General features: G+C 42.9%; 2 protein-coding genes across 2 annotated transcripts in view; both read left to right on the top strand.

Moving 5' to 3' along the window:
- Positions 1-23,309, top strand: part of LOC121004472 (oocyte zinc finger protein XlCOF22-like) — a 1,539,666-nt gene that overhangs the window by 19,623 nt on the left and 1,496,734 nt on the right. The gene's annotated exons all lie outside the window — the stretch shown is intronic.
- On the top strand, positions 3,176-22,928 carry LOC121004469 (zinc finger protein 397-like). Its single transcript, XM_040436704.1, has 10 exons — positions 3,176-3,212; positions 3,295-3,418; positions 3,502-3,648; positions 3,732-3,881; positions 3,965-4,111; positions 4,195-4,344; positions 4,428-4,577; positions 4,661-4,755; positions 8,647-8,749; positions 21,780-22,928. The coding sequence occupies exons 1-10, from the start codon at positions 3,189-3,191 to the stop codon at positions 22,544-22,546; spliced, it is 1,857 nt and encodes a 618-aa protein (XP_040292638.1). The 5' UTR covers positions 3,176-3,188; the 3' UTR covers positions 22,547-22,928.

Here is a 23,309-nt window from a genome sequence, read left to right as displayed (position 1 = left end):
AGGACCGCAGCAGCCGGCCTCATGTGACTATCTGAAGGTCCACCAGAGGTTGCTCCCTTGCTCCAGTCTGAAGCTGCGAAAGTGAAAGGACTGCAGCTCCCTGCACTCCAGCAATGAGTGCTTCCATCTGTATTGATGGAAGCGCTCATAGCAGCGCTGTGGGCCCCGGCACTTGCCCGGGTATGCCGGGTGCTGACACCGAACCTGCTCTCAAAAACTGTGAGGGGGTTATTTATTAAGACCAGAGTTTTTGATGCCAATTTGAATATAGCGCCAGCGCTGGATCATCGAATTTATGAAGAGGTGCCGACATCCCCATAGCTTCAGCTCATGCAGCGCCGCTTCTAAATGTAAGACAGCTTCTATACTTAAAAAAAACCATGGTAATTGAAAACAATGGTTTATGGCAACAGTTAGAGTGAAAAAGTCATTTCTGACAGATTTTTTTTCCATCTGTCAGAATTATATTGGATATTCCTTTCTAGTGATAATCGTTATCACTATTACTGCAGTATGTAATAAGTATCACTAGAGAAGCGGTCTTTATATTTTACTGTACAGATCGGGGATGGACAGGATAGGGACAGTGTAAAAGGTAAACTTTATTTATGTTTATGTGTTTAGTCCAATTTGTTTGCTGCCACGATCTTGTTACAGGTAAATTGGTGGGTAATTAGATGTCTTTTTCTGGAAAAAAAAGACCCCCATATGTGACATGCAGAGAGCAAGTATGCACTCTGATGGATAAAGGGAGTTGATAACATGCACATAAGTCCATGTTATCCACCCCCTGGGACAATATAAAGTTACACAGAGAAGAGAGAAGGCTCTATATGTCTCTCTCTCTGTGCTGCCACTCCTGCACTGGACTCCCTCTCTTCCTCAAGGCTGACTGACAACTTAGCTGGCTGAAGTTAGTCATGCAAGGTCTTGTTTTAAAGCAATCTCCGCATTAAAACAAGACCAAGATAGAGACGCTAGCTGTGATAAATGGCAAGTAAGAGCAGCTTTCACTGGGATCTGTTCTAAGAGATGAGATCGTCAGTTTTTAATCAAAACTGGTTACAATCTCTAGCTGTTACAAAGACTGAGATCCAGGCCTCTGTAGCAAGGATGAACGAGGAATGTCCTTGATTACTGAATTTCCAAGGTGTTGTCCAATGAAAAATATTCAACATTTTTCAAACCAGTGTCTGGATCTGTATATTTGCGTCAAATTAAAATTGTAGTACAGTCACTGAGTTATTCAATAAATGTATGTGTATAGCGCCACCTGCTGCTTGTTCTGTTTCTTATTTCCGCTGAGGTGGACGCACATGCTCAGTCCCATCCTTGAACTGCCACCAGCTGGCTCTACAGTTAGAATCTATGACAGTTATAGGGATATTGCTGCAGCGGAAACGACACACTCCTGGATTCACATGAGGTACAGGTCTGGTTCGAACTTTTTTAGAAAGGGGTTTTCATTTGTACATTAATCATATGACGACACCTTTAAAGAGACCCACAGCAGCATAGTAGGATAGGCTTCCTTGCCTACAGTCACTTTGACGCCTGGACACCTGATTTGATGAGAACTCCTGCAGAATTTGAAATCCCTGACCCGGTTTAAGAACTATTTTGGTCCTGCCACTTCTTAAAAATAAATCTACTAAACTACATCATCTATGTGGTATGAGGAGTAGCTGTCAAAAACAAAATCCGTCATCTTAATGTGTGTCTAGATATGAACCTGTAGAATCCTCCACTCAGGGGCATAGCTAAAGGCTCATGGGCCCTGGTTAAAGTGTTCAGCTTGGTTCCCCCTTCCATCAATGTTTTGTGGCCAGGGGCTGGGAAGCACACAGCCTTACTGCTGCCTATGGCAAAAATTGAAACAGCACCCCCCTCATGCCAAATTCTTGACCTAACTCCTTCCCTTCAGCCAGAGGTGTAACTTGACCAGCATGCACTTTCTATAATACCAGTGTCTTCTTATGATTACACCCCCTATAGCTACGCCCCTGCCTCCACTGCTCCAGCACTGAGGCTCCTGTGGTCTCCTTCAGTCTGTTTACATCACTGCAGCGACAACATTGGTTGGAGCTCCGATGGTGGTATGTATATCACCTGACCCTATTGGCCTGTGATGGTCTATAGCGGTCACGTGCTGTTCATACTGGCATCACTGATGTGGCCTTACCTTTCATTGGTTCTAGGTCATGTGAAAATCTGACATATTATGAAACTGCCTTGACCTCACAGATGGTGCATCTGCCTTGTGTTTCCTATAAAAGAAGAGATTACAACATCTACACTTTATTATCTCCTCCGATGTCTCCTCTTTTTATCTCCAGTTAATGTATTTTGCAAGGGATTTTTTTGGGGGGATTTTTCATTGTCTCATCTTCTCTCCATTCAGGTTCCTACAATATAGGATCTGCTCAGTGGATATCTTCTATATAAGATCCTTCTCCTGATTCGCTCGTCAAGGATGGATAGGGACGGTTACAAGATGGCAGAGAGTATAATAAATCTCACCCTAGAGATCCTCTTCTGGCTTACTGGAGAGGTGAGAAATCCTGAGGAATTGGGAAGGTGGACTACCTCTCCTTGGGGAGAGGGCTCCTTAGTCGGCGTGAGGAGACTTATAGGCCATACATGCTCCTCTGGAATTCTGAGAAGAAAGAGATGCAAATTAACAATCTCTGCTTGTAATGCCACCAGATGTAAGGCAGCCATCCTATAAGTCAATGTTCGACCCTTTCAGTGCAGAGAGTACTGGCTTAACTGGGTGAGAGGCCTAAGTCAGGATTTGGGGGGTACTATTTCTCCTTGGGGAGAGAGCTCCTTAGTCAGCGTGAGGAGACTTATAGGCCATACATGCTCCTTTGAAATTCTGAGAAATTTAGGGATGCAAATGGGCTATTAACAAGCTCTGCTTCTAATGCCACCAGAGGTAAGGCAGCTATCCCATAAGGACATGACAGGAGAGGTGAGGGACTCAGGACATGTATGGAGTGATATTTATTACTGTCTCTTTCCATAACCAGGACTACACAGTAGTGAAGAAGACCTTTAGTGAGCGCTGTCAGGACCCTGTGTCTGAAGGATGGGGAAGAACCCTGAGCCCAATCACAGGGCCTCCACCTCACCCCCAGATACATGAGGAAATCAATAGAAAGAAGATCCTAGAACTCACCAACACAATGATTGAGCTGCTGACTGGAGAGGTGACACTGCTGGGAATGCTGGGACATTATACAGGAACTCTATGAAGGGATCTGAGTAATGACTGTATCATTGTGTTGTCAGACTCCTATAAGGTGTCAGGATATTGCCATCTATTTCTCCATGGAGGAGTGGGAGTATTTAGAAGGACACAAAGATCTGTATAAGGACACAATGATGGAGGATCACTGGCCCTTCACATCAGCAGGTAATAGACATGACTAAATACACACATCTTCTCATTATCTGTATGTAAGAAATGAATTCAGTAACTGGATGTGTTTCCTACAGTTAAGGAAGAGATAAGAACACCAGAGAGATGTATCAGTCCTCTTCCACAGGATGGTTCAGAAGAACATCACAATGTCCAACAGGATGATATGGTAGATGGAAATAAGGACATTAAGATTGAGGATCACTGGCCCTTCACATCAGCAGGTAATAGACTTGACTAAATACACACGTCTTCTCATTATCTGTATCTAAGGAATGAATTCAGTCACTGGATGTGTTTCCTACAGTTAAGGAAGAGATAAGAACACCAGAGAGATGTCCCGGCCCTCTTCTTCCACAGCATGGTTCAGAAGAACATCATAATGTCCAACATGATGATATGGTAGATGGAGATAAGTACATTAAGATGGAGGATCACTGGCCCTTCACATCAGCAGGTAATAGACATGACTAAATACACACATCCTCTCATTATCTGTATGTAAGGAATGAATTCAGTAACTGGATGTGTTTCCTACAGTTAAGGAAGAGATAAGAACACCAGAGAGATGTATCAGTCCTCTTCCACAGGATGGTTCAGAAGAACATCACAATGTCCAACAGGATGATATGGTAGATGGAAATAAGGACATTAAGATTGAGGATCACTGGCCCTTCACATCAGCAGGTAATAGACTTGACTAAATACACACGTCTTCTCATTATCTGTATCTAAGGAATGAATTCAGTCACTGGACGTGTTTCATACAGTTAAGGAAGAGATAAGAACACCAGAGAGATTTCCCGGCCCTCTTCTTCCACAGGATGGTTCAGAAGAACATCACAATGTCCAACATGATGATATGGTAGATGGACATAAGGAAGTTAAAATGGAGGATCACTGGCCCTTCACATCAGCAGGTAATAGACATGACTAAATCCACACGTCCTCTCATTATCTGTATCTAAGGAATGAATTCAGTAACTGGATGTGTTTCCTACAGTTAAGGAAGAAAAAGGAACACCAGAGAGATGTCCCAGTCCTCTTCTTCCACTGGATGGTTCAGAAGAACATCACAATGTCCAACAAGATGATATGGTAGATGGAGATAAGGACGTTAAGATGGAGGATCAATGGCCCTTCACATCTGCAGGTAATAGACATAAATAAATACACACGTCTTCTCATTATTTGTATGTAAGGAATTAATTCAGTCACTGGATGTGTTTCCTACAGTTATGGAAGAGAGAAGAACATCGGAGAGATGTCCCAGTCCTCTTCTTCCACTGGATGGGTCAGAAGAACATTACAATGTTCCACCGGATGATCAGGTAAATGGATATAAGATCTCATGAAATGTTCCCTATGATGTGTAGAAGGCTGTGAAGATCTTGTGTTCAGTCTTGTTTTATCCACCAGTATTATATGTTTTATCCTTGTATAATGAGAAAGGTGGAGATGGCAGGATTACAGCTAACCTTAGACATTACATGTCTGGCTCTTCTCACAGTTTTATGGTTATGGAAACTGCTGATTGGAAAGGGAACCCATTGCACTACAAAAGACCTGCAGATATTGGGGTCAGATAACTGGCAGTGGAGGTGCCCACGCTACCAAAAACTGATAATGTGGCCATATTGCTCACATGGTTGTGTTAAAAACATGTTTGGGGTATGTTTTCCTTTGCAGGATATGGAAATTTAGTTAGAAGTTTATAATGTTAGGTTGTTGTTATGAGCAACAGGGGTCTGTCTGTTGCTTCATTTTCACCTAATTTTGTGAATGTAGGCATGCTTCTGAATCTAGGCATGGTTATCACCTAGCTTTGTCTGGTTGATTAGGGTGATGTTTCTGATTGTCTAGCCTTTATATATTCAGGCCTTACACCGTTCTGGTTTTCAGGTGCTTGCTAGATGCATTCCCTTCCAGGTAGTTCTTGCTTTGTTCTGTAGTCTGAGACTAGTAGTCCTGTGACCGTATCTGTGTATTTTGGGATCTGTAGTTTGATGGTCTTTTTTCCAGGGACGTTGCTAGGGTCTCAAAAGATCCGGGGCCCAAGGCCCAATGTATATAGTCCAATTCTCTAAGTCAACCGATGCCCCACCCAAAAAAAAACTAGTACTGAAGACATTTTCCTGTACTTGCTATACAGCAGCACATACCGCTCACATCCAGGGCCTCCCAGGTGACGTCTCTTCCGATGTGGATCTTCTCCGTCATCATCCTCTCCGTTCAGTCCGGACAACCCTTTCTGTTTGTGGCCACAATACGGGCATGGGGCACGCATACGTTCGTGATCCCTTCAGCTGATTTGTGGAGCAGCAGTGAGCAGAAACTACTACTCCACCAATCCGCCCAGTCACATACACTCCTGCAGTGCCAATGAGGAATTAGGCACTCTTGCTTCTGGGCCCAGGCTAGCCTAGAACTGAAGCCTGAACACTGCAGTAGCCAGACTGCCCCCCCCCCCCCAAGGCAGAAGAAGAGAACTGAAGAGGGCCCCCCACCCCCCCAAGTGTGACTCCGGCCTTCGCTAACTCTTCCTCGGGGTGGAGGATTCCATAAGTGATTGATGTTAATGCATTAGACTAAATTCACACAGGTGAGTTTTCCATGCACTGCACGAAGGGAAACGCAGAGCATCCGGACTGAATCCTGACCCGTTCATTTCAATGGCTCTGTGCACATGAGTACGTTTTTCACGAATCATCTCTGAGTTCAGGAAATATCGTAGCCTGTTCTATATTGTGCAGTTTTCACGCAGCTCTGGCCCCTTCGTAGTGAATGGGGCTTGTGTGCAAAACGTAAGGGAGGAAGGCGTCTGGATGCAATGTGTATTTCACTGATGATTGCTCGGAGATTTGGATTGTTGTTATTCATTTAAAAAAAAAAAAAACACATACAATCCGGATGGAATAACCAGAAACTCAACGCAATGGCGGACAAAACTAAGTGAGCTTGTGTGCAAAACAACCATTTTATCCCTGAACAGATCCTGACACAATCCGTATCACTCGTGTGAAAGAGGCCTTAAAGGGGTTGTGTCACTTCAGCAAATGGCATTTATCATGTAGAGAAAGTGAATACAAGGCACTTACTAATGTATTGTGATCGTCCATATTGCTTCCTTTGCTGGCTGGATTCCATTTTTCTAAACTGCTTGTTTCCACGGTTCCGACGAGAGATGAGTGAATCAAAGTTGACGAACTGGAATCCGATCTTGAATTTCAGGAAAAATTTAAATTTGTCCCGAAGTCGAATTTCCTTGCGCTTTATGGCAACGAATCACATTTTTTCTAAAATGGCTGTTGCACATGTTACAAAGTGAAAGTAATAAGCCCGGGAACGAGGGAGCACCCACAATGCTATGCAGACAGCCAATCGGCAGATAGCGAGCCCCTGTGATGTCACAGCTCTATAAAAAGCCTCCTCATGCCCGGTCTCTGCCATTTTTCAGTGAACTTAGTGCAGGGAGAGACATTACAGGCGCTAGGGACAGTGATCAGGAAAGACTTTATTCCCCAAAAAAAATGATTGATCAGTTCAGAGACAGATTATTCATAGTGTAGGGAAAGGATAGGGAGGCATTATCCACACTGTAGGGAGAAAGCAGGGACCAATAGGGGAGTGTAAAGCCTGGGCAATAGGGGCTATTCTATTACAAATTGCTGCACTAATTGGGGATACAAAGTGATCTATTACTACAGATTTTAGGTTGGTTTAAACAGTAATCCTAGCATCTGTTATTGGGGTGAAAGTGTGGTCTGATACAACCAGTTTTGGGGTGTATTTAGTTGATATATAAGTACTTGCGGTCTGGCATGCTGCACGGGTGAAGAAAGCGCGCTCCTCAGGCTTAAAAAAAAAAAAAAAAAGTTTAGCCGCCGAGGCAGCTGTTCACCGAAGCAGAACACTTCTCTACACACTTTTAGGGAGGTCAAATTCTTTTACACTTAATTCGATGCCTCAATCGGTAGTTGCGGAGTTGGTGTGAAATAGCGGCCGGATAGTACACACTTTAGGGTGACTTCACACTTCAGTTATTTGATCAGTTATTACGATAATCTTTTGTCAGCCAAAACCAGTAGTGAAGCCTACTCAGGGATAAGGTGTAATGGAAAGATCTGTGTTTTTGACCCAAACCTGGTTTGATACTGCACATTTTAGGGTGTTCAAATTCTTTTACACGAACGTTTCTATTTTCCGTTATTGAGATCCGACATAGGATCTCAATACCTGAAAAAAATCTTCCGTTTTGTCTCCATTCATTGTCAATTTGGACAAAACGTAACTGAACAGAACGGAGTGCTCCAAAATGCATTTCGTTCCGTTTGGTTGTGTTCCCATACTGGAGAGCAAACCGCGGTTTTCTTTCCGTTTTGGGATCCGGAGCAAGACGGATCCGTCATGACCCACAATACAAGTCAATCTGAAATAAATTGGACGTAGCCATTTAACATTGACACTATCTGAAATAATAGAAAACGGATCCGTCCCCTATTGACTTTCAATGGAGTTCATGATGGATCCGTCTTGGCAATGTTAAAGATAATACAACCGGATCCATTCATAATGGATGCAGATGGTTGTATTATTAGTAACGGAAGCGTTTTTGCTGAACCCTGCTGGATCCAGCAAAGTGTGAAAGTAGCCTAATGTGTCAATCAGTAGTTGCGGAGCAAAGTTGTGGCCTGATACTATTGCTCTTTTACCCTTGCAGTTAATGTTATGGTACAGTGTGTCTGACAGACAGGTGAGGAGGAGAGATCCGCTGCTTCCTCCGGTAGGCGGGCAAGTAGCGACGATGATAGCTGCGTGGAAGCTGGTGTTGCGGGCAGTCAGACACGTGGCCTTGAGACTGGTGAGGGTGACTTTAGTGATGTGCAGACAGTGGCGGACAATGATGTGGCCGATTGCATGTGGGAGCCGGGTGAAGAGGGGGCTTATCATCATCATCATCAGGAGAAGAAGGTGGCAGCTTGTGCGTGAGGCAGTGGCTGAGCCAACAGGGTGGTAACATGGCCATGAGTCAGCAGGGTGGAAGCAGTGTGAGATCTGAAGCCAAACGTGCCCGAGGAAGACCACCTGCTAAGCAGGAGCCTACCTGTCTGGAAAGAAGTACCGGTGCATGGGTTCAAGGAGACAGCGGTAGCAGGCAGTCATGACTAGCAGTCTAGTCATATGAAACATTTCCCATGATCTCTCCATTATTTGTCTCACAGGTTCTGAATCCGAGTGAAGATCTGAACATCATATATGTTACAGAGACATATGTGAAGGGTGATGAGCAGAATATAGAGGACATTCCTACAGATAACCGCCCAGGTGAGTAGTAACCACTAAATAAAGCAGAGAAGACTCAGATTCTACTCCTTCACTAGATGCTACAATTTTATGTTGAATTCTTTATGGTCTGTATTCTGTAAGGTTTTTCAGCCAAAATAGAAATTAGATAAGGATGAAAATGTGATTCTGATTTTGAGAGTGAGGAACTATTAGCTCCTATTACGGTCACATAAAATGTTGTGTGCTGACACAGAACAGAACATGGAGACATACACCCAAATAAGAGAGGAAGGATGGAAGGTCAGGAATGGTGGTCACCAGAGTCTAGGAGGAAGAGATGAGGTTCTCTTTGTACTCTCAACCTCCTCTTCTAGTGATTCGTTCCTTCAGAAGTCCAACTGTAGACATACTAGGGATAGTGTTTAAGCACTGCCCAGTGAAAATGACCGCAGGTGGACCCCTGCCACAAACTATGCGTCCCAGGTACCAGAATTTACTACGTTGCAGGTTTTCACATGGACATGGTTGGACTTGTGGAAATCAGGGGTGTTGCTACGGTCTCAAAAGATTCAGGGAGAAAATCTCAATGCAAATGTATCAAATTCTCAATCTAACCCCTTCCCCAGTGCTAAAGGCATATTTTGATTAACGACATTACATTTCGCATTATCACACGTACAGAGGACTACAGCACCACCTATCTATTAAATACAGTGATCTCTCCCTTGATGTAGACATCATCTCGTCATTCGCCCAAACTAAATTTGTCAAGTCTTGCGAGACTTCATTAAATAACTTCTGCCTTCGATTCTACAGCTTTAAAAGCAGTTTAAAACAGGAATCCAAAGTCATCTTCGGTACCGGCTGGTACCTTGGAACCGAAGCCGACTTCGGATTCCTGTTTTAAAATGTTTTTAAAGTCGTAGAATCGAAGGCTGAAGTTCTTCACCAAAGTCTTGCGAGACCATAATACCCCCGGGAGGTATAACTCTCCTCTATAGTGCCCCCCTTGTAGTTCCGACCATCATTGAAACAGATGGCCCTGGAAGACCCTTTGGGTTCTATCCCATGGCAACAACCTACTACATCAGGGTCCTTTTTTCATTACGACCACCAAAAGTTGCAGCTTGTTGCTTAAATCCTAAGAGTGATAGGTTTGAAGGACGGACTGGCACACTCAATATCTGGGATCCAGTGAAGGAAGAAGAATGAGAAGCGGAGAGAATCGGTGTATAAAAAACGAATTTATTAACCTAAAATGGCATTAGAGGTATAATGCAAGGGGTAGCGATAAGGGTAGGTATACAATAAATAAAAATGGTATAAAAATAGTACAAAAATATTGCAAAAATAGTACAGAATTCCGGATAGAGATAGTCTTATAGTAGTCCAGAAAAAAGGTTGTAGAAATGTGTAGTATTCCGGAAAGGGGGGGGGGAGAAGAGAAAGTCTCAGTGCATCAGCCGTGTTTGGTGGTCAAAGTCATCTGTGCCTGTATGTCCGTGAATAATCCACTGTATAGTGTGTTGGAGTGGTAGTTATGGTGCACAGTGTGAGATACTGTTTGTGGTGCAGCAGGAACAATATATAGTGCATAAATTAATGCATAAAGTCAATGCATAGAATTAATATCGGTTGATGCATAAAAAATAAGTTGATGCGTTTAAAATGCAAAAATGAATGAATAAGATTCATATAAATCTCAAGTAGGTCGTATAAGATGGTGTATCAGTTGTACAGGTCTCCGGTGGCATCCCACACAGAAGCCTTGCTCTGCCTGCTGTTACCTTTGGTGCCTTTGCGGCGTCTCATCAGTGCTGCCGATACTTTCCTGTGTGCTGTAGGTGGGTTCTCCTCGTTTCCGGCTTGTGGGCGGAGTGCACAATGGACTCTAACACCCCACGTGGTCTTGGCGTCTCACGTGGTATGGGATCGGTCTCCCACGTGGTCTGAGACGAGCGGCGTCCCACGTGATTCAGGACCGCTGTATGTGAATCTTGTAGTGAGGGATATGCCGGCTGGAAAGTTGATAGGGAAGCGCTTCCTAATGGTGGTCTGTGTCCTCTCTAAGCGGGTCTTTCACCAGACGTGTTTCGGAGTCTTAGCTGACTCCTTCCTCAGTGGTGACCCGCTAGTTGGATTGGCCCCCTTTTTATCCCCCTCCTTCAATTAAAGGTTATCTCTTTCATTTGGTCCCATGTGTCCTCAATTAAGGGAATGAGTGGTTGTTAACTGTTTGGATACTGAACTAATTTCAATGAGAGTGGGGAGATGTGAGAATTGGAAAAGATGGCATATGAAGGTCTGTTTGGGGGGTGGGGCAAATATGGTATTGGGACGAGTGGTGTTTTTTATGGGCAGAGTAAATATGATAAATGGGTAATATGGTAATATATACTGGAAAGATGAATTGGGGTATATCTTGTGTGGATGACGTGATGCACAGAAGAGTTATGATTGTGGAGAATATGTAGAATTGATTTAGGTGCATAAGAAATATGTATATGGGTACACAAAAATATGTTTAGGTAGACGAGAGTATGTGTTTAGATACACAAAGATGCACGTAGGTATGCATTATATACCATGTGATATATATATACGGGGGTATGCAATATATACCATGTGACATGCATTGGGCACGTGCTGGACATGTACGAGTCTGTGTTTGATCATTCAGCTGCAACGAGTGGAATGGGGGCAGGGGTTCAAAGCCGAGGGGAGATCGGAGTGCTGATCAGCCCAGAACACCCGCCCCAGGGTGCAGAGATACTAAAATTACAGGGAATGGTTTATAAGAATCCAAACAGTTCCAATTCGGCATTTCGGCTTTCAGGGAGGACTGTGTCTAGTTCAAAAATAAATCTTGATTCTATGCGGGACATTTTTGCAATATGATCGCCTCCTCTCCAGTCTCTCGCTATATTTTTTTTTTCTATTGCTGCAAAAGAAAGACCACTAGGGTCTTGGTTGTGGTGTGTTTGGAATGCTTGTCGTATCCTTTCTTGATGTTGTTGATGTGTTCTGAGACCCGTTTTTTCAATGATCTTTTCGTTCGTCCTACATACTGTTTATTGCAGGGACATTGAATAATGTAAATGACGTTGGTGCTGCTGCATGAGAGGAATTCCTTAATCTTGTGTGTGAATTTGTTTGTCCTTTGAACTTATTTCTTCCGTTTTTTTGGGGAATGATGTGAGTCTGTAGAAGCCTTTGAGTTTGAGCCAGCTGCTCATCGGGTGTTCTCCCATTTTGTTCTTCTGTGTTTTGATGGAGGGTGCTATTTTTAAGCCCAAGTTGGGTGCTTTGGGTGTAGGTTATACGTGGGTTGGTAGGGATCTGTGAACCTATTGTCTTATCTCTCTGTAAATGGTGCAATTGTTTTTTAATACTGTTTTCTACTTTTTTGTATTGGACATTGTATGGTAATATAATACGTGGTGGTGCGTCTTCCTCTCTGGTTTTGTTGGGCTGCCTACAGCACACAGGAAAGGATCGGCAGCACTGACGAGACGCCGCAAAGGCACCAAAGGTAACAGCAGGCAGAGCAAGGCTTCTGTGTGGGATGCCACCGGAGACCTGTACAACTGATCGGCCTGCCACATAACTTTCTCAAAAACTCTCACCTTCTTATACGACCTACTTGCGATTTATATGAATCTTCTGCATAAATTTTTGCATTTTAAACGCATCAACTTATTTTTTTATGCATCAACCGATATAATAATTCTATGCATTGACTTCATGCATTAATTTATGCACTATATATTGTTTCTGCTGCACCACAAACAGTATCTCACACTGTGCACCATAACTACCACTCCAACACACTATACAGTGGATTATTCTCGGACATACAGGCACAGATCACTTTAACCACCAAACACAGCTGATGCACTTAGACTTTCTCTTCTTTCCCCCCCTTTCCGGAATACTACACATTTTTACAACCTTTTTTTTCTGGACTACTATAAGACTATAATCTCAATCTCGCAAAATTTTTGTACTATTTTTATACCATTTTTATACCATTTTTATTTACGGTAATTGGATTCCTACCCTTATCACTACCCCTTGCATTATACCTCTAATGCCATTTTAGGTCAATAAATTAGTTTTTATACACTGATTCTCTCCGCTTCTCATTCTTCTTTCTTCACTGGATCCCAGATATTGAGTGTGCCGGTCCGTCCTTCAAACCTATCACTCTGTAACTCTGTCACTCACAGGGTGAGCCAGTTAGACCTAGGGCACCTTGCATGATATTAAGATTGGTGAGAACCCACACAACCTATTGCCTCTTAAATCCTAAGAGGTTGCTCATAAAAATGAAAGGATTCTAGGATAACATAATAAAGACTCTTCAGGGTAGTAGGAAGCTGGTCACTTCGACCATATACTGTACCTTCAGATCTGGAAGAGGTTCCGTTCTTGGTAGGGTAAGGTGATGGTCGCCCAAATCAATGTAGACCAGTAATTCAGAGGATCCTGGTTTTCTTTCAGTAGGGTATTAAAAAAGGACTGAGACCCAGCACTCTCAAAGTATCGATCTTGGCTTTGAGTGTCTTCTTTGAGACTAATTTGATGAAATACAGGTGGATACAGAGGTTCAACAGAGCTGCATCTAGACTGAGACCTTCCAATAAGAATTTTATTCTTCAATGGGACTTCAATTTAGTTCTTTGGGCACTAATGGGGCTACCGTTTGAACCCCTGGACTCTGTCAGTCCAAATTTCTATCTCGTAAAGTAGCTTTCTTGATAGCCATTACATTGGAAAGGTGGTTGGGAGAGATCCCGGCAATGTCTATAAAAGAGCTCTATCTAAAGATAATGGATGATAGGTTGACTTTAAGACTCGACGCAGCTTTTAAATTTCAAAGAAACCAAGAAATAATGTTGCCCTCTTTCTGTCCTGACCCCAAGAGAATTCCATTCCATTAATTTTAGGAGCACAGTATTCAAATACCTTGAGATTACTATGGATTTTAAAATGGACTCTAGTTTTTGTGTACACTGTTTGGAAAAACATCCTGGAAAGCTTCAAAGGTCCACAATTGCTGATGCTTATAGAGAGAGAGTAAAAAGGCATTCTACAAGAACCATTGCTTCCTCTTCAGCTGCAAGAGCTGGGGCTTCTCTACAACAAATTTGTAGGGCAGCAACTTGGTCTAATTTCCATACATTTCTAAAGCTTTATAGATTACACTTGCAAAACTTAAAACATTTTTCTTCTCCAGGCCATTGTCTCTCCCTAACTACTAATCTGGGACATCTCTAGGTGGTGCTGCCATGGGGACAAAATGGAAAATGGGAATTTGCCTTGCTTATAATTCGGTTTCCATTAGTCCTCCATGATTGCACATATTTTTATACCTCCCTTTTGTTTCTGCTTGGTGTATGATGGTAATACACAATACATTTCTTGGTTTGGCAGATTATCATTGGTGACTGTAGTCATTTGGTAAACACTGGTGGGAGGTTCTCGGCGAGGGGGGGCGGGGGGTCAAATTTAACCTAAGTCTGTTCCAGCCCCTAAAGAGATCAAGGTGGTACCATCATAAGAGACTCATGGAAACCGAATTGCCAGTAAGAGTAATTCCCATTTTTTTGTGGCTAAGCGAAGAGTTGCAGTGATGGCCTACTGCGTTTATCATAGATCTTTCTGGGCTGTCAGACAGCTAACTCCCAAGATATAGGAAATTGGTGTCAAGAACGCAGATTTATGAAATCTGAGTATGGAAACTCTAGCGGCAGGCTTTGGAAAATATAGAAGTTGGACCCTGGCCCACTAGGTTTTCCAGGTTACCCTGGGTATATACCATGTTTAAAATGGTCATGCATTGCAGTATTTATAGGGAATTACTAGGTACACAAGCACTACCAATTCCTGCAGCAGCATCTCCCAATTTTGTGGCCTTACTGGGTTCAATGGTAACACCATTTTTACATTATTGCAGGGTTCAATGCGATCAAGAAGTAGGCATGCTACCTTATCAACATTACACATTTCAATAGAGCTGGGAAGGTCATCAGCAACATAACCATCCCAGATCAGAACCTAGTAGGACATTGGTGAGAATAGTCTCAGACACACCTACTTAATCCCTCCCCTGCATTGTAGTATAACTACACCCATGCCATAGCCAAAGCAGGGTTGACTCTTCCAAACCAGTCAGTGACAATCAGGGCTTTCCCGAGTGTTATATCCTCAGAAGACACACATTTGGGACAGTCAGCACCAGTGTCTTTTAGTGATTGTAACAGTAAATTTTCAATGGATTTTCCCCTTATCCCACCCAAAAACAAAACAGCTGGTTAGAAACAGGTGATTTTGGTAAGTGGGTGTCCTTTTGTCTGGGCAAGTATTGTTGAGGTGCCCAAATTTCAAATGCAGGGTTGGTATATTATAACTGGGTAGAACCTTGAGGACAAATTTGCAGAAAATAGTCTTCAAAAATTAGTAATGGACAATCGATGGATCCACTGCTGAAGATTGGTTTTCCAGCCATTTACCACATCAGAAGTCCTATCTTTTTTGATAGACCTTTTGGGTTAGGTATTATTTCAGATGAGAGCTATATCATAATCCTCACACTGGTGTCGGGGAAGTTCTGCAACCATTTACAGGGTTTTCTCATAACCAGGGTGTTAAGTACTTAGCTCATTGTTCATTAGGTAGCTGGCACAGTTTTCAAGTTTTTACAAAACCTCCTAAGAACATGTTTAGGTTTCCATCATCTCTATATTGCAATACATGAAGAGGCAACATAAAAATAGGGACAAACACTAGAGTAGTCTTACAGAAAAAAAGGGTTTAACCCCTTAAGGACTCAGCCCTATTTCACCTTAAGGACTTGGCCATTTTTTGCAAATCTGACCAGTGTCACTTTAAGTGCTGATAACTTTAAAATGCTTTTACTTACCCAGGCCATTCTGAGAATGTTTTTTCATCACATATTGTACTTCATGACACTGCTAAAATTGGGTCAAAAAAGTATTTTTTTTGCATAAAAAAATACCAAATTTACCCCAAATTTTGAAAAATTAGCAAATTTCAAAGTTTCAGTTTCTCTACTTCTGTAATACATAGTAATACCCCCAAAAATTGTGATGACTTTACATTCCCCATATGTCTACTTCATGTTTGTATCATTTTGGGAATGATATTTTATTTTTTGGGGATGTTACATAGCTTTGAAGTTTAGAAGCAAATTTTGAAATTTTTCAGAAGTTTTCCAAATCCAACTTTTTACGGACCAGTTCAGGTTTGAAGTCACTTTGTGATGCTTACATAATAGAAACCATCCAAAAAAAATAACCATTCTAGAAACTACACCCCTCAAGATATTCAAAACAGTTTTTACAAACTTTGTTAACCCTTTAGGTCTTCCACAAGACTTCATGGCAAATGGACATAAAATGTAAGAATTTTGATTTTTTGGGGGGAAAATTTTCCAATATAATCAATTTTTTCCAGTTAAAAAACAAGGGTTAACTGCCAAACAAAACTCAATATGGGTTGCCCTAATTCTGTAGTTTGCAGAAACAACAAAGGTATTCAAAACTGGGTTTACAAACTTTGTTAACCCTTTAGGTGTTCCACAAGCGTTAATGGCAGATGGAGAAACAATTTTGGAATTTCTATTTTTTGGAAAATTTTCCATTTTAACCCTTACTTTATTACTGGAAAAAATGGGTTAACAGCCAAACAAAACTCAACTCATTATTTACACCATGTACCCTTTCAAGCCCCCTGATGCACCCCTAGAGTAGAAACTCCATAAGTGACCCCATCAAGGAAACTACGGGATAAGGTGGTTGTTGTTTTGGGACTATTTTAGGGTAAATATGATTTTTGGTTGCTCTATATTACACTTTTTTGAGGCCAGGTAACAAAAAACTTTAATTCTAAAATTGTTTCTACATTCGCTATTTAGTTTTGTGGAACACCTAAAGGGTTAACAAAGTTTGTAAAGTAACTTTTGAATACCTTGAGGGGTGTCGTTTCTTAGATGGGGTCACTTTTTTGGAGTTTCTAGTCTAGGCTACATCAGGGGGGGCTTCTAATGGGACATGGTGTAAAAAAAAACAGTCCATCAAAATCTGCCTCCCAGAAACCATATGGCGTTCCCTTCGTTCTATGCCCTGCCATGTGGCTATATAGCCATTTATGACCACATATGGGGTGTTTCTGCAAACTTCAGAATCAGGGCAATAAATATTTAGTTTTGTTTGGCTGTTAACCCTTGCTTTATTACCGGAAAGAAAGGATTCAAATGGAAATTTTGCCCAAAAATTTGTGTTTTGGCACCGTTTTTATTTTATATTTTTAACGCTGTTCATCCGAGGGGTTTGGTCAAATGTTATTTTTATAGGGCAGATTCTTACAGATGCGGCGATACCCAATATGTCAACATTTATAAATTTATTTCGATTTTACACTATATCATTTTAGGAACCAAAAAAATGTATTTTAGTATCTCCATAGCCTGGGAGCTACAGTTTTTTATTTTAGTTGGGCGACTAATGTAGGGGCTCATCTTTTGCAGGATGAGATGGCGGTTTTATTGGCACTAATTAGGGGTGCATATGACATTTTGATCGCTCGCTATTACACTTTTTGTGATGTTAGGTGACAAAAAATATATATATATATTTTTTTTTATTTTTTTTTTTTTTTTTTAAACGCTGTTCATCCGGGGGGGGGGGGGGGGGGGTTGGGTTCAATGTTATTTTTATAGAGAAGGTTTTTACGGACGCGGCGATGCCCAATATGTATGGCTTTCAGACTTTGAAGACACTAAGCAGGCATCCTCAAACTGCGGCCCTCCAGATGTTGTAAAACTACAATTCCCACCATGCCCTGCTGATGGCTGTAGGTTGTCTGGGCATGCTGGGAGTTATAGTTTTACAACATCTGGAGGGCTGCAGATTGAGGATGCCTGCACTAAAACTAATATTTTTGGAAAAAAATAAAATTGTTTCCGTGTCTCCAAAGTCTGAGAGCCATAGTTTATGTTCTCTAGAGGACTGTTGGGGATTATAAAAATTTAGTACTCCATGGAAGTGTGATACTCCCTGAAGCAATCGATAACGCAGAGGCCCGGATGATCGGGGCGAGTGTCACATTGAGTGGTGGTGTCCTTCCCCCTCTTGTGACACACTCTGCATCTTTTTTGGGTTCGTCCCTTCTTTCCAGAATGGGGGACCACACCTGGAAAATGTTGGCCAGGGACGATCTGGGCGCCTCCAATTCCCGAGGTACTCCGGCCTGACCTTTCCTGGTCTGAAAAAATCTGGTCTTTGAGGAATGTCCCTGTGCTGCCAGCGCTAAGGGATAGTACAAAAGAGTTGTACAAGGCAACCTGTACCAAGTAGACCGAAACTTTTTTGTACCATGCCTGGGTTTTGCGCATGGCATTATATGGCTTGAGGACTTGATCAGAGCGATCAACTCCTCCCATATACCGATTGTAGTCGACGATACAATCGGGCTTGAGGAGCGTTGCCGCGGTACCTCATACAGAGACGGGGGTGGTGCTGTTACCGTGGATTGTGGACAGTACAAGGACATCCCTCTTGTCCTTTATATCTGACCAGCAACAGGTTTCCACTAGTAAGGGCACGGGTCTCACCCCTGGGGATAGGTACCTGGAGGGGGTGGGCAGGGAGGCCGCACTGATTTTTCTGCACGGTCCTACAAGCGAAAGTGGATCTGGCGGCAAGGGACCTGAACAAGGGAATGCTAGTATAAAAGTTATCCCTGTAAAGGTGGTAACCCTTATCTAGCAGTGGGTACATAAGGTCCCACACGAGTTTCCCGCTAACACCCAGAGTGGGGGAACATTCTGGGGGTTGAATACGGGAATCTCGCCCCTCGTTCACACGAAATTTGTAAGTGTACCCTGAGGTACTCTCACAAATTTTGTACAGCTTCACGCCATACCTCGCCCGCTTAGTGGGAATGTATTGGCGGAAACTGAGTCTCCCCTTGAACGCAACGAGAGACTCATCAACCGCGACCTCCCTTCCAGGTACGTAGGCCTGCTCAAATTTGGCCCCGAAGTGATCGATGGCCGGCCGTATCTTATACATGGACAGGATCACCTCGGGCGGGGGGGGGGGGGACATGCTGCATTATCTGAATAATGCAGACATTTCCGGATGGCCTCAAACCGGGGACGTGTCATGGCCATACTGTAGAGTGGGGTCTGGTAGAGGACGTCCCCACTCCAGTATTGCCTGACACTGGGTTTTTGCACTAGACCCATGTGCAGCACGAGGCCCCAAAATGTCCTCATCTCGGCTGCACTGACCGGCGTCCAGCCACCGGGTCTAGCCAAAAATGAGCCCGGGTGCTGAGAAACGAACTGTTGGGTGTACAGGGGGGCTGGTGGTGGTGGGGGGGTCTGGAGGGGGGCAAGTGGCAGGGGTGTCTAGGGTCTCAAAGCAAAAAAAAAAAAAAAGTTTAGATAAAGTTTGTTTTTTTCCTAACTAACTTTTCCCTTCTATCCCTGCCTAACGGTGCCTCTCCCTCACTGACCCTAACCTACCTGGAGGGTGATGGGTGCAGGAGGGTGATGGGTGCCGATTGAGGGATCTCAGGAGTGTGGTGAGGAGGGTGCTGGTACAGAACAGGAAGAGGAGGGGAGAGAGGAGCGCAGGAAGTTTGAATCTCGCGCCTCTCTCCCCTGCACCAATCAGCACCCTGGACAGCAGGCATCAGCACCATGGCCAGCACCGCCTCTCCAAATCTTCGTACTGCGATTGGTGGTGTGTAATCACGCCACCGATCGCTGTCTTTTTCCGGTTCATCGGGTCACTGGAGACCCGAATGGACCGGAAACGCAGCAAACCGCAGGTCTGAATTGACCTGCGGTTTTCTGCGATCGCCGATAGCATCCTGTTACGATTAAACCCCCGCTGCGCCGCAATCGCATTTTAAAGCCATTATGTACCGGTACGTCATGGGTCCTTAAGGGGTTAAAGGCCAGTTGTAAAATGAAGTACAAAATACGCCAGACGCAAACTAAGAAAACAAAGTCAGAACCAGGAGATCAAAACAATACCAAATCGCCAGAAGCCAAAAATGTAGTCGCAATACCAAATCCAGAAATCCAAGCCAAAGAAGTCTTCCGTAAATGCAAGAGAACAGTAAGGTGAGCCAGAGGACAAGAAATTCACTGGCATATTCAGGTTACGGCCTTTTAAACAGAAGAAAGGCAGCTGATTCCAGCGTGCCTGCCCACCGAGTGGAGATGCTGGCCGCAAGCCCCGACGCTCGGGAGCCCCAGCGTACCTCCTCATTGGCCCAGGGCTCCAACATCAGTACAGACTGCCCAGTAGACCAGCAGCAGTGGCCGGGGGAACCTTGACATATACAAAATAAAAACAAGAAGGGGGACACTGATTGCAAGTATTTCCTAATTTAAAATAAGCAGTGAGCTTGTCATTGTAGACTGGTTTATTCCTCGAAAAGGATTCCACGTATGTTGTTTAAAGAGATACCACCTAATAGCTCCGACTTGCAAATCCTTCATGATTCTCCACTGAGAATTTCAATAGAACAGTGTAGAGATCGTCAAGAACATAAACCTGTGAAGAAGTGGAAAACTGGAAAAGAACAGCCTTGTGCCTGAACATCATCTACTGGTCCTTGTTCTGAAGTCTTCCGCTAGATTGTGATCTGTTTTCTCACCACTGTCTTAGGCCTATTGCACACGACCGTATGGCTTTTTCAGTGTTTTGCGGTCCGTTTTTCACGGATCCGTTGTTCCGTTTTTTGTTTCCGTTGTGTTTCCGTTTTTGTTCCATTTTTCCGTTCCGTTTTTCCGTATGGCATATACAGTATACAGTAATTACATAGATAAAATTGGGCTGGGCATAACATTTTCAATAGATGGTTCAGCAAAAAACGGAACGGAAACGGAAGACATACGGATGCATTTCCGTATGTGTTCCGTTTTTTTTGCGGACCCATTGCCTTGAATGGAGCCACGGACCGTGATTTGCGGGCAATAATAGGACATGTTCTATGTTAAAACGGAACGGAAATACGGAAACGGAATGCATACGGAGTACATTCCGTTTTTTTTGCGGAACCATTGAAATGAATGGTTCCGTATACGGACTGTATACGGAACGCAAAAAACGGCCAGTAAACGGGGGAAAAAAACGGCCGTGTGCAGGAGGCCTTACATTAATAATTGAATTTTGCTCTATACTTTGCAATTTGTATTAAAGTATAACTGTCGTATTATATATTTTTTTTGGAGTATTGGATTGTGGTGATTAATATCTCCTTGGTGGCCCTATTTAAACTTTTCAGTGTGTATTCAATTACCCCTTAATTCCACATTTTTGTTCCCTGTACTGCCTACTTTTACCTGTGCTTAAAATAGGGTTGCTAGGCATGGTCCGTCTATCTGTCCTTTCTGATGAAGGATGGAGGACGCAGAAGCAGGCTGCGTGCAAGGTCAGATTACTGACAGCCAGGGACTGTAAGTAAATGATTAAAGCCAGGTCCTCCCCAGCAGCTGATAACAGTGCCTGGGCTGTGTGCACTTCTCCTGTCCCTGCGCTTGGCAGACGCTCCCTCACTCAGCAGAGCTGGAGAATGCAGAGTTGTAGCAGCGCAGACCAGGGAAGGGAGATCTGCCATCTGCTCAGTGTATAAAAGAAAGCAACATGTGGTAAGAGGACCCCTTTGTGCTGCAGGAGATTAACCCTTTAGGGGGAGGTCTCTGGTTACTGACACTTTTGAGGGGCTATTGTTACTGGCTAGTGAGGGCAGGTGGGATTAGCCTCAGGGTGAGGGCAGTGGCGGCCATCTTAACTGAATAGTGAAATTGCAGTTTTATGCAGACTGGTTGCTAAGGGCTGAATCTTATTAAATATGGGGTAAGTCAGTCTAATAGTAACTGATTCTGGAATATCATGTTATTAGTAACTACATATATAAAAATTGAAATTAGGGTCTAAGTGTGACAGTTATCCTTTAAACTTTTTCTCTAGAAATGGATATGGTTATATTACTCACAATACTAAAATCTGTTTTATTCTTGCAGATGACTGTACCAGGAGCTCAGATGGACATTGGATTACATTAGCTTTGGAGGCAACTGCTCATGATATTACCCAAGCAACATATGAAGCTATACCCTCAGCCCTTCACAGCCAAGATCTTTCATTTGATATATTTCCGCAGGTCCAATCTTCTGATTCATCACAGACTGTAACTCAAAATAAAAGCGGAAGAAGTTCTGACACGAGAGCTGACACAAAGATTAAGTTGTTTTCGTGTTCAGAATGCGGAGAATCGTTTAACCATGAATTAGAACTTCTTCAACATGAGAGAAGCCACACAGACGAGAAGCCGTTTTCATGTTCGCAATGTGGGAAACGTTTTGCTTTCAAAAAAACTCTTGTTGCTCATGAAAAGATGCACATTGAAGAGATGGCGCAGAGTAGTGACACAGCGAAGGAGCCAATCTCATGTTCTCAATGTGGAAAAACTTTTATCATAAAAGCAAATCTTGTTGCACATCAGAGAATTCACACAGGAGACCTGCCATTTCCTTGTTCCGAATGTGGGAAATTATTTATCACTAAATCAAAGCTTATGGCACATCAGAGAATTCACACAGGGGAGAGGCCATTTGTGTGTTCAGAATGTGGGAAAAGCTTTACTCAGAATTCTGATCTTGTTAGACATGGGAGAGTTCACACAGGGGAGAAGCCATATTTATGTAAAGTATGCGGAAAATCTTTTTCTCGGAAAACATATCTTGTTGATCACCAGAGAACCTTTCACAAGGGAAAAGTACATTTATGAATGTGGGAAGCATTTTACCCAAAAATCACATCTTTTTAATCTTCAAAGAACTCAAGCAGGGATGCGGTCATTTTCTTTTTTTAACTAACATGTCATGCAACAGAAAGGAAAGGCAATTAAGGCAGACCACATCACTGCTGCGGGCCTACAGGTGAACTTTCTGTTAGTTTGCAACTTAAATCCCAGATAATTACCTGTATCCACCACTAGAGGGAGCTTGGTAAAAAAGAGATTTTTACAGTTTGCATTGGGCTCAATGGAAGTTGTATTTATTCCTATTCTGTTCAGAAGAGGCAAAGGAATTAGAGCTGTAGAGAGGAGATTTGGCAATGTCAGTTGTCTGGAGTAAATAAATTCAGAAATCAGAATATAAATATATAAGCACCTGCTCTACTTTTTACAACATAGGATATGTTGAAAGAACAATATTTTTTTTTTTTATTAAGATTTGTGTATGAATTTGAACATTGTAAATTTGTCAGAAAGCCATAGGTTTTCCATAAGTCTGGGTCAACCATATCAGTTTGGCAGTAGTCAAACTCCCAGCCCCCCGCTGTTTGAAGAGAAAGCAATGGCGAGCTGTGTAATTACAACTATGGGTCCCCATTCACTTCAATGGGACAGCTCTGTTCTATTCACTTCAACAGACAGAAGCCGTTCTATAGAAGTGAATAGGGGTGCCATACTTGTAATTAAACTGCTTGCCACGGCAGTTACGACAGCAAGCAGGTAAACAGAGAAGGCAGTGCTTGTACGAGCGCTG

This window comes from Bufo bufo, chromosome 6 (assembly GCF_905171765.1).
Source record: "Bufo bufo chromosome 6, aBufBuf1.1, whole genome shotgun sequence".
Lineage (NCBI taxonomy): Eukaryota > Metazoa > Chordata > Amphibia > Anura > Bufonidae > Bufo > Bufo bufo.
This window is presented reverse-complemented; position numbering and strand designations above follow the sequence as displayed.

What these genes read in the sequence shown, in the direction of transcription:
- LOC121004469 (XM_040436704.1), top strand. Translation starts at nt 3,189, where the DNA reads ATGATTGAGCTGCTGACTGGAGAG. An exon ending in CTGGCCCTTCACATCAGCAG is followed by an intron (nt 3,419 to 3,501) that starts GTAATAGACATG and finishes TGTTTCCTACAG; the next exon opens with TTAAGGAAGAGATAAGAACA. An exon ending in CTGGCCCTTCACATCAGCAG is followed by an intron (nt 4,345 to 4,427) that starts GTAATAGACATG and finishes TGTTTCCTACAG; the next exon opens with TTAAGGAAGAAAAAGGAACA.